The sequence below is a fragment of the Schistocerca piceifrons genome, chromosome 8 (genome assembly GCF_021461385.2).
Source record: "Schistocerca piceifrons isolate TAMUIC-IGC-003096 chromosome 8, iqSchPice1.1, whole genome shotgun sequence".
NCBI classification, from domain to species: domain Eukaryota; kingdom Metazoa; phylum Arthropoda; class Insecta; order Orthoptera; family Acrididae; genus Schistocerca; species Schistocerca piceifrons.
In genome coordinates this window covers 132989755-133003720 of record NC_060145.1, presented here as the reverse complement: position 1 = coordinate 133003720, position 13966 = coordinate 132989755, and the positions used below count along the sequence as shown (strand labels likewise).

At 41.0% G+C, this 13966-nt stretch overlaps 1 protein-coding gene across 2 annotated transcripts in view; it reads left to right on the top strand.

Annotated features, from left to right (window-relative positions):
• LOC124712049 (D-arabinitol dehydrogenase 1-like) overlaps positions 1–13966 on the top strand; it is a 95301-nt gene that overhangs the window by 37364 nt on the left and 43971 nt on the right. For both annotated transcript variants that reach the window (XM_047242341.1, XM_047242340.1), the window contains exons 5-6: positions 1343–1529; positions 12020–12127. In XM_047242341.1, the coding sequence (XP_047098297.1) occupies positions 1343–1529; positions 12020–12127 (295 nt within the window). The remainder of the gene's footprint in view (positions 1–1342; positions 1530–12019; positions 12128–13966) is intronic.

The following is a 13966-nucleotide window of genomic DNA, read 5'->3' as shown; positions in this document are numbered from 1 at the left end:
AATGAAGTAATCATTGAATATGATTACCAATGATTTAAAAGTGCCACAGTGTCTTTCTGGTAGAGCTATGTTCTAGGGGATCAACAGCCACATGTGGTGGATACATTGTTTCTGTCAGGTCATCTTAAGCACTGTCAGGTGCAGTTTCCACGTGGACTGGTAGCCATCTGAGCAGCCATATGCGGTTGACCTTCCTGCGAGCAGACAGCCTCATGATGTCAATTGAGGAGTTACTTGACTGAGAGTAGTGGCTCCAGGTCATGAAAACTGACAATGGCTAGGAGAATGGCGTGCTGACCTAAAACCCCTCCATATCAGCATCTGTAAACACCAACTGGCCGAGGATGACATGGTGGTTGGTCAGCAAATTGGGCCTTTGGGGGGGGGGGGGGGAGAAGAGGGAGAGAGGGGGATGGTTGGAGGGAGAGGGAAAGAAGGAGGGAGAGGGAGAGAGGAGATGGGGGAGAATTTTCTAGGGGACTCAGATTCATTTGTGTTGCTACTTTTGTTTGTATTACATCTAATAATATTTCAAATTCTTTTTGCATTATTCTGGTTGTATTTCATTTCTCTTGAACACTGCAAACAACTTTCACTCTTTTAATAACAGACTGGATGATTTTATAATACTGGTCATAATAGAGTTTCAGCTCTTAAACATAGCTCTCCTCTGAATTAGGTAACTCTCTCAACCTAATATAAGATGCCTCAGTCCAAACAGCGATGAATCACTTATTCTTGCCTGTCTTTGACTTTACCCCTTTGGGTTTAGGGGAAATGACCCACAAAGTACAATTATAATATGTTTCAAAAAAAGAGTGAAATTTTCCTTCTAAACTGTCTGGTGTTCAATTTCAATTATTTGTATAAGATTTTTGACACATGTAACAAGTTTTCTTTGCATCCATGGTATTTAAAAGCTGTACCAACACCCTGCACCACCCCAACCTTAAAATCTAATCATGTCTTTAACTATATCAGCCAAAAAAAACCATTATTACAAGGTTTTTTTTTCAGGAGTTCTCTTTGTCATGAATCACTTCACTAGTTGAAGGAGTAGCCTTTAGGGGACACCTAAATTTCATCAAACTACTCTAGTAGTGAGGAACTTACTTTCCTTGTTCATGGTAATATTGGAAACTTTGCTTCATCACCCACTTTACAACCTTTCTGACACTGAAGCTTCCATATAGCCACGCCTAGACCTGTTTTTCTTGAAAATATCTTACTCATAACCATCACTACAGACACACCCATATATTCATTATAATAAAATGATACATCCACTATTATTTCAGCAGATTCTTTGGGGGATTAATGTACAAGCTACTCTAATTTCTAGGATTTGGATTTGAAGTCGTCACTCCAGACAATTTAAAAAAACTGAAGGAAAAAGATGAAAAGTTTGGTTTTGATGTTGTTATTGACTGCAGTGGAAACGGAAAAGCAATAGAAGATGCTGTGTGGATGCTCAAATGTGGTGGAAAACTGGCCATCTTTGGTTGTGCTGCACCAGAAACAAGAGTAAGGTATAGCAACTGTGTTTAATTAAATCTTGAGGTTGATACTTAAACTGATTATGAGATTAGGTTTTTTTTGTGTTGTAAGTATTTGGAATTAACACTTTAGGTATTATACACAAAAAATTGGAAGCCATCTGTCAAACAATAACATCTATTTAATTATACTTTATAAAAAAGCATTTAGCCCACATAAGAACAAAAAAATGATTGACTGAGCAAATAAATCACACAGGCAAAGAGATATAATCATCACTAATCAAACATGTTACACAGATAATAACATAATGGGCAAAAACATATGTAATATGAAACAAGAGATTCTAAAAATAAGGTTGCATCAGATTCTGTGTGAGAAACATAGGAAAACAGTTCCGACTTTCGCGTGAAACTATATTGTACCACAACTTTGATGTGTCTCCTTTACCTGAATCAAATGATTTAAATTATATCTGTTATGAGACTAATAAACCACAATTACAAAATAAGTTCAGGTTTTGGAAGACTCACGTCCCCTCCATCTCAGTTTAATAACTATCTTACTTGTCTAAAAACATGACATATATAAACTGTTAGGCTACAGCTAGAAACTTTTAATAATCTTGAATACAAATTTAAGGATGATAGACAAATCCAATTTCCTTTAGCACCAATCACATTCTGAAACACAGTAATCTGAACAGTACAGTTTTAACAGAGTTTGTCAGGACATCCATCACTAGTTCTTCGAAGCTGGTCTATTGAGCATACAAATGTCCTTTGTTGTATGTTGGCATATCAAGTTGTATTTAATGTCTAAATGTTTCAGCTGATGGTGCTCCAATTTCTGCAATAGTATTATGCATGGCTGGTTGTCTGCAAAAGTTGTTGGAGTCTTTTGAAATATTTTAAATTTTTCAAGAAGACTCTTCAGCCACAAGAATTCTGTTGTAGCTACTGCAAAAGCAACATATTCTGCTCCTTTTTAAGATACTGAAACACATGTCTGCCTCCTTGTTGTCCAACAGACAGCGTTTCTAAAAATTTGGAGACTGTATCCTGTTTTAAATGTTGTGCATTCTTCACTTCCCTAATCAGAATCAACAGAAATTTTATTAAGCAGATTAAAATCAAGTGTGCCTTTAATCTAATGAAGAATTCATTCCAAACATTTCCAATATCATTCAGTACATTTATTTCAATGTCTGCTGAAATAATTAACTCATGCACTGATATCTGGTATTGTAGCTGTCATTGCATCCAACAGAGAGCCTATTAATTCTGTATGTTGTTTATATTTAACTAAGTCTATTGAAATATTCACTGAGGCTGACTTCCGCTAATTTCTTTCAGGGTTTACAGTTCACCATATTGGAAGTTTTCAATAAATTCTGGAAATAAACACATTGACTAAGGAACGGTTTCCCAATGGTTCTCTGTATATTAATTCCCAAGAAGCACTGGTGCTTTTCAGGATCTCTCACTTATGTTTGATTTCAGTTTGAATTTGTTTTTACAATTTCCAGCAAACAGAATATTATCAACATATAATACAAGGTAAATATTAGAGTTATCAAAACATCAAACACAGAGGCATATATCAACCTCAGATTGTTGTAGACTGATTTCCTTCAAAACATTGTCATATGTGAATTTCTGAACTCTTGTGCCTGATTGATCCCATATATGGCTGTATTTTCAAGCCTTCCTTAATCTTTGATCCCTGAGGCACTTTCACATAATTTTTTTTCAGTTTGTCCTATACGCAGAAATGCACTCTGTTAGCCCATTTGTTGAGAAGATCATGACCATTCACTGCACTGAGTAAGGTCTTCAGTGCAGCAGAATGAAAAACTGGAGCTGTCCTTGTAATGCATTGTTTAATTTGTGTTTAACTTTTATAACAAAATGTTGCAGACAATCAGCTATGTGACAGGAAGAAGAAATTCTTCATGTTAATCCTTCACTTCCACAAATTTTGGAGTACATCTTCCTCAAACCGTTCTTCATTCTAGCCACATAGTCATTCATTCATCCATTCTGCATAATTGTTATAGCTTCAAGTTGAACAAATATATTTCAAGGAAGACGCAATACATGAAAGTCACAGATCAAGTAAACAGAGTAAGACGTGAGTACACTTTAACAGTCAAACCATAACTGAGTCCAAGTATAGCGGCCACTGGCTGGCTGGCCACTTAGGTGGCGCTGCTGCTGCATGGCTGGCAGACAGCGCCGCATGTAGAGGACGTGGGTAACTGCGCGGCAGCACTTTGAAAGATCGGCGAGTCACAACACCTTTCCCCCTTTGTAGTTTTTGCACAGGTCTTGATGGAGGTGGCCTGTAGATTGCTAATGTCCATAAGTGTTGTTTGACTGGCCGTAAAGTCTCGAGGAGGAGGCTTCCCGTACGGACAGAAGTGTCCTCGATGATAACAGGTCGAGATGACAGGAGACATGGGGGTCGAATCTGCTGGGGCCCTGTGCACCAATCGGCCCGTTGCGGCAAGTCCAGTAGTTATAACAGGAGACATGGGTTATGTGTCCGTGTCTGTAGAAGGAGGTGAGTAGAGTTGCTCCGACAGATGATGGTCATCTGGTTCCTGCATGGGCATGTCTCCTGTTGGCGTCAGTTCTTGTGCTGGCACTGATATGATGGTGAGAGGACTGTGTTGTGAGTAATGAGAGATTCCAGTATCCCGAGCATCAGGTAGAGCCGAAGGTGGTGTAGCAGCATCCGGAACAGGCGTTGCCGGCACACGAGGCTGATGCTGGTCCGAATGATGCACTGCAACACCTGTGTCCGTCTGGATTACATACAGGCATTGGCCACGGTGTCGTAAGATGCAGCCAGGACTCCATTTTGGCTGCCTGCCATATCCCCGTACCCATACAAGGTCATCAGCAGTGAACCGGCCAAGCGAAGGCACCTGCGGCCGTGAGGTGGATGGCCGCAGAAGATGCGGGGTTGTTGGCCATGTAAGAGCTCAGCCGGGCTGTGGTCGCCCATGGGGGTGAAACGGTAAGAAGCCAGAAATTGGAGAAGTGCATCATCAGCAGCAGAAGAAGTCAGGAGTTTCCTCATCTGAGCCTTAAATGTGCGGACCAGTCGTTCAGCCTCACCGTTTGATTGTGGATGGAAGAGAGGGGCCGTGACATGCACAATGCCGTGACAGGCACAAAAATCCGCAAAATCAGAAGAGGCAAATTGCGGACCATTATCAGTAACAAGAGTAGAGGGAAGGCCTTCCAAAGAGAAAATGCTAGCTAGAGCGTTGGTGATTGCCACGGTGGTAGGCGACGTGCAATGGACAATGAAAGGAAAGTTAGAGTAGGCATCAATAACGAGAAGCCAATAAGTACCTAAAAAGGTCCCGCGAAGTCAGCATGAACACACTTCCAGGGCTTCTCAGGCGAAGGCCACAGTTACAAAGATGGCTTCGGGGCGGCAGCCTATGACGCACAAGGGCTGCAGACAGCAACCATGTGTGCGATTTCAGAGTTGATGCTGGGCCAGTACACATGACGGCACACCAGAGATTTTGTGCGAGAGACACCCCAGTGCCCTTGGTGAAGGAGGCATAAGACCGAAGCATGCAAAGACACAGGTACCACAACACGCGGTGAAGCATTTTCGGTGGAAAGGAGGATAACACCATCCCTAGCCGTGAGGCAGTAACGCAAAGCGTAGTAGTTCTGCAACAGATCAGAAGTCTTAGTGGATGGATGATCTGGCCAACCCTTCTGAATACAGCATAAAACCTAGGAGAGGGTAGGGTCAGAACCCGTAGCAGGTGCCAGCCAGTCCCCGGTGATGGGGAACCCATCCACAACGCGCTGCTCGGCAACATCCAGGTGGAAACACAAATGTTTGTCCCAATCAAATGCCAGATCAGGACCCATGGGAAGGTGAGACAGTGCATCAGCATTCGCATGTTGAGCCATCGGCCGGAAATGTATCTCATAATTGAAACGAGACAAGTAAAGAGCCCAATACTGGAGGCAGTGTACAGCCTTATTGGGAAGTGACATTGATGGATGGAACAAGGAAACAAGTGGGTTGTGATCTGTAACAAGATGAAATTTGGATCCATAGAGAAAAACACCAAACTTATGAAAAGCATAAATAACGGCCAAAGCTTCTTTTTCAATTTGAGAATACTTTTGTTGGGCATCCGTGAGTGTTTTGGAGGCATAAGCAATGAGTTGTTCAGAACTGTCAGAAAAACGGTGCCCGAGGACTGCACCAACCCTGTATTGAGTGGTGTCCATGGCAAGAACAAGATGTTGGCCAGGTCGATAAGTAACCAGGCACGGGGCCTGTTTCAGCATAGTCTTCAATTTCTGGAAAGCCGCATCGCATGATGCGGACAAGTGAAAAGGCACGTTTTTATGCAACAGGCGATGCAACGGCTTAGCCACCGAAGCAGCAGATGGAAAAAACTTGTGATAGTATGCTATTTTCCCCAAGAAGGCCTGCAGTTCCTTAACAGATGTAGGGTGAGGAAGGGCATCGATCTCAGCGACAGTTTGCTGAATCGGACGAATACCATCCCGAGAGAGTTGAAACCCCAAGTACGTGATAGATGCCTGAAAAAATTTTGATTTCTGGAGATTACACTTAAGACCGGCAGTCTGTAAGACATGAAAAAGTGTGTGGAGATTTTGAAGATGTTCGTCAGTGGTGGAGCCAGTGACAACAATGTCATCCTGGTAATTTATACACCCAGGGACAGTGAGCAATAATTGTTCCAAGAATCGCTTAAAGAGAGCAGGGGTGCTGGCAACCCCGAATGGCAATCGTTGGTATTGATAGAGGCTGAAAGGCGTGTTAAGGACCAGAAACTGCCAGGAAGCAGTGTCGAGAGGAAGTTGATGATAAGCTTCTGACAGGTCAAGTTTAGGAAAATACTGGCCTCCAGTAAGTTTAGTGAGCAATTCTTCAGGTAGAGGCATAGGATCAATGTCAATAAGGCATTGAGCATTTACAGTGGCTTTGAAATCGCCACAGAGATGAATATCACCATTTGGCTTAGCAACAACAATAACAGTGGAGGACCACTCGCTGGAAGTGACAGGAAGCAAGACCCCTGAAGCAGTGAGATGATCCAGCTCCCGTTTGACCTGATCACGAAGGGCCACAGGAATAGGCCGCCGAGCAGTGGGTTTGAGCATATGAGCTTCAAAGTCATTTGCATGGCCTAACCCAGGAGAAAAAAGGGACGAAAATGTCGTCGATAAGGAATCCAATTGAGCATAAGGAATAGCATCAGAGACGATATTGACAGAGTCATCTATGGAGAACCCAAAAACGTGAAAGCCATCGAAACCGAAAAGATTCTCTGCGTTACTATGGTCGAACACAAATATGGGAACAGTGTGAACGACAGATTTGTAAGATACCTCAGCATCAAATTGTCCCAAGAGAGAAATCTTCTGTTTATTGTAAGTCCGTAATTGCCTAGTGACAGGTGACAGGATTGGAGAACCCAACTGAAGATACGTCTGAGAATTGATGATAGTGGCAGCAGAACCAGTATCCACCTGCATGCGAACATCTCGACCAAGTATTTGGACAGTGAGGAATAACTTCCTTGAAAGGGAAGAAGTACAATTGACAGACAACACAGAATCAGAAACAGCGACACGTTCATGAACATCATGTATGTGGTCGAATTTGCAAACGGATGACACATGACCCTTTTTTTTGCATTTGTGACACACGGCCCAATGTTGTGGACAATCTTTTTGTGAATGTTTCGTATAACACTGCGGACATGAAGGAAATTGCCATGGGTTTTGCTGCAGTTTCTTAGAGGTTTGTTTACGGTTAGGCCGAGGCTGCGCTTGGGAGCGTACTGTGGCCACGTCGGCCGGCAGGGACATGCCACACGCTTTGTCAACATCGCACAGAGGTTGTATTTCCCTGATGTCACCCCAAGCCTGTATTTGTGCTCCAGCGGCGTGAGAAATTTCAAAAGACAGAGCGATGGATAGGACTTCATCTACAGTCGGATTTGCCAACTGAAGGGCACGCTGCCTAACTTCTTTGTCGGGCGCCGATCGGATAATAGCATCCTGCACCATGGAATCGGCATAGGATTCTTTGTGAACTTCAGTAACAAATTGACACTTTCTACTGAGGCCGTGAAATTGAGTGGCCCAACGCGATAGGATTGATTCAGTTGTTTTTGACAATGATAAAAGGCAACACAAGAGGCTACCACATGTGTTTGCTTTTGAAAATAGATGGACAGAAGTGAGCACATTTCAGCAAAGGACAAAGACGCAGGATCTTTCAAAGGAGCCAATTGCGACAACAACCGATACATTTGAGGTGAAATCCATGAAAGGAACAGAGACTTACATGTTTGTTCATCCGCAACATGAAATGACAAGAAGTGCTGTCAAAGACGTTTTTCGTAATCAGACCAGTCTTCCACTGTCTCATCATAAGGAGGAAGAGCAGGTAGAGACAACGACGAGAGATGCCCCGCATTTGATGCCGCAACAAAATCATGAATCGCATTCGTGAGAAGCGTTTGCTGTTCTTGCAATAGTTGCTCTAAAGTAGCCATGGAAACGTGTGGGTCAATGATGGAAAAGAAAAATCCCATCCTGTTGCCAATTGTTATAACTTCAAGGTGAACAAATATATTTCAAGGAAGATGCAATACATGAAAGTCACAGATCAAGTGAACAGAGTAAGACATGTGTACACTTTAACAGTCAAACCATAACTGATTCTGAGTCTAGCGGCCGCTGGCTGGCTGGCCGCTTAGTTGGCACTGCTGCTGTATGGCTGGCAGACAGCGCCGCATGTAGAGGACGCGCGTAACTGCGCGGCGGCACTTTGAAAGATCGGCGAGTCACAACAATAATCATCCACATATTTATGTCTTCTTGTTAGTCTACTGCTTCATCCAACAGATCAGTTTGCTTAATTTCTTCTGAACACACAATTCTTGAAACCGATTTCATCAGATGTCCTTGATATTCTTCTGTATTTTGTCTGAACAGTTCCCTTTATGAGTCATCCATCACTTGTTTCATTTTTAAACAAAAACTTCCATGCTTCGAGAACGACATATTTTCTGAAAACAATTTTACATTCTTCAGGACCCAATAGCCCATAACCGTTTGGACAGTGATCAGTCATGAAACACTTCAATGATTTCATTTCAGACATGTTTGTGATTAATTTCTTAGGAATCTGCAAATACGTATTTTACACAAAAGTAAGTAATGTTTCTTAATTTGATTTCCAAACAGAACATAGTGTTTATGCAATTTCTCCATCCAAACCTGAAGCAGGGGCATAATTAATGATAAAACTTGTGCTATTATATCTTTTTATGAAAAACTGCTTTCCAAGTTTTCCTGTAATAATAATGATGCAACCATTTTCAATTATAATATGACTTACTGGTAACAGAGGTATGTATAGCATCCTAAAATCAAACTGTATGAAATTTTCTTTGAAGAATGTTTTCATTTTATTTTAAATACATTTTCCACCATCACCACATTTACATCTGCTGATTTTAATGTTAAAATGAGCAGTAATGAAAAATTTCTGGCTTTGAAGAGCATGAGCTGCTCTAAAGTGAGTATAATCATCAACAAAAGTCACTATATATTTCTTTACATCTAAAGCCACAAATGTTAGAGGCCCATATGCAATACTAGGTACCAATTGAAATGGTTTTTAGTGGGAAAAAGAGACTGAATATGACATAAATGAGTCTACTTATCTTTTAGGCAGTCCAAACATATATTTAAAGGATTTGAAACCTTGGCCTTTCCCTGTCCATGTATTAGCAAACAAAATTTCTCTATATTCTTGAAGTATTTATGCAATGAGATTTTGTCACTAATGAAAGACAAACACTCGACATTGCTTTCATTCATTTGAACATGAAAGCATACAATCCTGAGTCTTTGCTGTGAGCTGCAGCTGTAATTTTTTCATCGTTTCAAAACACAGTGAATTTCTGACAATAATGTGATCATCAGCCATTTTTAAGTTCCTCTGGCAAGAAGCTGTTTCATAATCATTGCATTACAAGAATATATTTTATTTTTATTTGAAATACTTTTCCAAAAACAGTGTCTTCAGCATCAGTTTCTCAAAACTTCTCAGCTAACAGAAGTTTGCAGTTGATGATTTCAAGGACATCTTCTTTTATGTTGAAATTCGTTGTTAACAACATTTTACATACTGTCACAAAATGTTGATTCATCATAATTTTCTGCTCAAAATTTTTTGTTAGTGAATTTCACAAATCATAGATGGTCTCCATGTCATTGATATACTCTGAGTAGCTGTCCAAGATTTACTAGATTATTTATGAGTTACTTTCTCTATTCATGTTGTGGTGTTCTTTCGTCAGTTGTCCTTCTGTGCTTGTTGTCCAGCTGTGTCATCTCGAAGAAGGTCCAAAATTTCCTTTTACTGCCTTTCGAAAACAAAATAGTAACTTAAGTTTGCTTATGAGAGTTTTCAGCCTGAGTTTTCAATTGCTGAAGTTTGTGCCATCAAACAAAGGTACGAGGGTCAGTCAAAAAGTAATGCCTCCTATTTTTTTTTCTACGTTTAATTGTCAGGAAATTTAAATGCAATTACATAGGTTGAAAACCACAACATTGAGGATCATTTTGTCATTTTTCAATGTAATCTCCGCCCATCTCTACAGTTTTGGTCCATCTTTGAACAAGGGCATGTATCCCAGCACGGTAAAAATCACAGCTCTGCTTCCTAAGCCATTGACGCACGGATGTTTTGACGGCCTCCTCATCTTCAAAATGAATCCCACGATGAGCTTCTTTTAGTGGCCCGAACAGATGGAAGTCTGATGGTGCCAGGTCAGGGCTGTATGGGGAATGAGGCAAAACTTCCCATCCAATTTTGACAATCTCGTCAGAGGTGTGACGACTGGTGTGTGGTCTTGCATTGTCATGCAAAAGAAGAACATCTGCCATTGATTTTGTTGGGCGAACTCGCTGAAGACGTGCTTTAAGTTTGTTGAGGGTTGTGACGTATTGAACAGAATTTATTGTGCATCCCTGCTCCAAAAAATCAACCAGAATCACACCCTCTGTATCCCAGAAAACTGTTGCCATAACTTTCCCTGCCGATCGCACAGTTTTGAATTTTTTCTTCCTCGGCGAGCTTGTGTGACGCCACTCCATTGACTGCCTCTTTGATTCGGGTTCAAAAAAATGCACCCATGTTTCGTCCCCGGTCACAATTTTTTTCAGAAACTCATCTCCCTCCAAACGGAAGCGCTGCAAGTGTTGGGAGGCTATTGTTTTCCTTGCCTCTTTATTCTGATCGGTTAACATTCTTGGAACCCACCGTGCACAAACTTTTGAGTACCCCAATTGTTTAATAATCGTGATCACACTGCCTTTACTAAGAGAAATAATGCGACACACTTCATCTGCAGTCACCCGACGGTCACCACGAATGATGTCATCAACTTGCTGAATGTTGTGTGGAGTCACTGCACTCACCGGCCTGCCGCTCCGCTTTTCGTCAGTCAACGGTGTTTGCCCTTCAGCTTCCTTACAACGACGAACCCATCGTCTAACAGTGCTGACATCCACTGTCACAACACCATACACCTTCTTCAGTCTTTCATGAATGCGTATGGGTGTTTCACCTTCTGCATTCAAAAATTCAATCACACAACGCTGTCTCAAACGAACATCGATGTCGGCCATCTTACAAACTTCTGCTGTGCTGCCACCTGTTGACACAGAAAGTTACTACTGCAGTGGATTGCAGAAGAAGGTTTGAGGAATGGCGCCAAATTCAAATTTTTCACTTAACTTAATTTCTTTAAGTAGAAAAAAAATGGGAGGCATTACTTTTTGACCGACCCTCGTATGTTATATTTTTTTCCATTACCTGCACCATTATAGTAGGATATGTAATTGGTACACTGTATTTCACATGCTACTGGTTTTACTGGTACACCATAACACTTGGATTCACTGTATCTGGGCCCATAATTGGTTGTAATAGCCAGGAATGATACTTTACCTGTTCCATTCAAATACTGGAAACCAATCTGACAAGTAATAACATTCATTTAAAATTTAGTTAACTGCTGTTTCCAGAAGAATTGCTGCTCAACACATGAATAAAACATGACTGATTGACCAAAGGTATTACACAGGCAAAGTGACCACTAATCAAAGATACTACATGACAATTAAATTGTTCACATTTTAATGTTCTGAAATACTGTAACCACATTATTGTTTGAAAATTGTGAAAAGACCATGAAACTATCTAACTGTGAGAGAATGATGCTAGCAATGCCTGTAAACATGATGAAACAACCTTGAAATATGAAAATGTTTTTCAAAAACATCTAATATTTTGTGGGATGGCTTATTAAGTTATAGAAAAGCTGACCAGTCAGTGTTAGTAATACTTGCCACTTGACACTAAAGTTATCACAGAGTAACACAGCGAAGTTTTGATGTGCATCCTTTTCTTCTGCTTTCAGTGTATCACCATATCTTTTGTACAAGAATGAAATCACAATTTTTGCAGTGAAGATCAACCCATTTAGCTTTCCGAAGGCACTGGGCTTTCTAGAATCCATGGGTGCAAGGTAAAATGCTTACAACTTTTAGTAGAATGTTTTAGCATACTCCTTTTCAAATGTGATATTTTTATTTTTTTGTTTTGTTTGTCAGTGAACAGCATCTTACAAATACTAGACGAAAATGTGCACCAAAGGAAAGGATACCTGTAGTCCAAATACAGTAAAATTGCAATGTCTGATTGTAGTGTCTGATCTGTAGATTATGAGTGATATGAACAAAACTGGGGAAATCACTACCTATCAACATTTCCTTATCACAAAGGTAGTAACACTCACTTGAAAGTCTGCTATCCCTGGACCATGAGACTTCTTCACTTGGCAGCTGTTTTTCAGTGCCTGATTGATTAACTAAAAAAAGGGGGCAGGGGGAAACCTACAGATCAATGATAGCCAGTAAGAGCAATTAAATTTGAATAATACAGTACATTGCAAGAAGAAAGACAAATGCAAAGTAACCAGTCATAGTATTTTATAGAAACAGTTTTGGACAACTTGGCAAGATGTCACCATGCTGTGGGCCAGGAATGAGACTAAAACAACACATCTCACACAATGAAAATCTAATCAAGAATAGGTCCAGTCCCCAGAGAGAGTGAGGACTGTTTCACTGAAACAAACCAACAAACTGAGAGTTGCTAGCCATGCCACGGTTTTTGTGTCATAGGCACAGAGGCGGGATCCAAACAGCAGAACATACCACATTGTGATCAGTGGAATTGCAATTCCACATTCTTGTGGTGAAAAATGGCATGATCACACAAAATCAATCATTTTAAGAGCTGCACATTTTCTAACAAGAAACATGCTGATCACACCAGACGGTCCCATTACAATGCTGCTCCCTGGATGGTGGAAGGCAACACTTACATACTAGAATGGCTGTAAATGCCACACCCTCCTTCCTATATTGTGTATTTGTCCAAATCAGCAACTGAATTGACTTCAAGAGTGGCCCTTAGTGCTGTTTGTGAACTTGGATGCCACACCATAGTGCATCTCCATAGTTAACAAGTAAGTCTTTACAGTCGACATGACAGAGGAAGAAAACACTGTTGGTGCAGCGTTGCCTCGGCAGGTGGCTCAGTCTCTTTGTCTCAAAGGTTTGGACACCTGTTTGGATGCAAATTCCCCAAATGAGGTAGAAACTGGTATGCTGACAGTACTGCATGCAGTCACCTTAAATTAATAAAAGTTGGTTATGAACTTCTGAGTAAATTTGCCATCTAGAGGATTTTCTGCATGAAACAAATGGAGAATGTTGAAATTACTTTGCCCTTCCATTTGATGGTCCTCCATGTACGCTATCCATTGGTGGTACTCACTGGCTGGGGAAAATTAATATAATTTCACAAACTGACTGTTTAATTTTTATGTCTTTTTAATTGATGATCCATTTTGTCTGAGATTATTGTCAATAAGTTCAAAATCTTGTAGGCAGCTGAATCTGTAGCTGGAATTATAAATTCAGTTTTATTTGACTCTCTTTCTTTGGGATAGGGACTGGTTTGGACAGCTGTTGTGTCTATGCCATGCATGCTATATGCCCTCAAAAGGTCTCCGCATTGCAAAATATTTTTTGTGCTGCCTTGGTCATGCAGCTTGAGGCTGTTGCCAGTGAATATCACTGTGGGAGAGCAAGACATGGGGATCCAAAAGGTGTCCAGCATGTCCCACATGTCCCCCAATCATTCCACTGCTGTGGATTTCCTTGTTTCAGCCTGCTTAGAGATTGACCCTAACCCAGAGTCGAGTGGAAGGTTGTTTTAATGCCAAGCATAAGACTTTCCTGGAGACTGGTCAAAAGGCCTCCACAGTATGTCTGACAGTCATGTTGCAGGTGCTGTC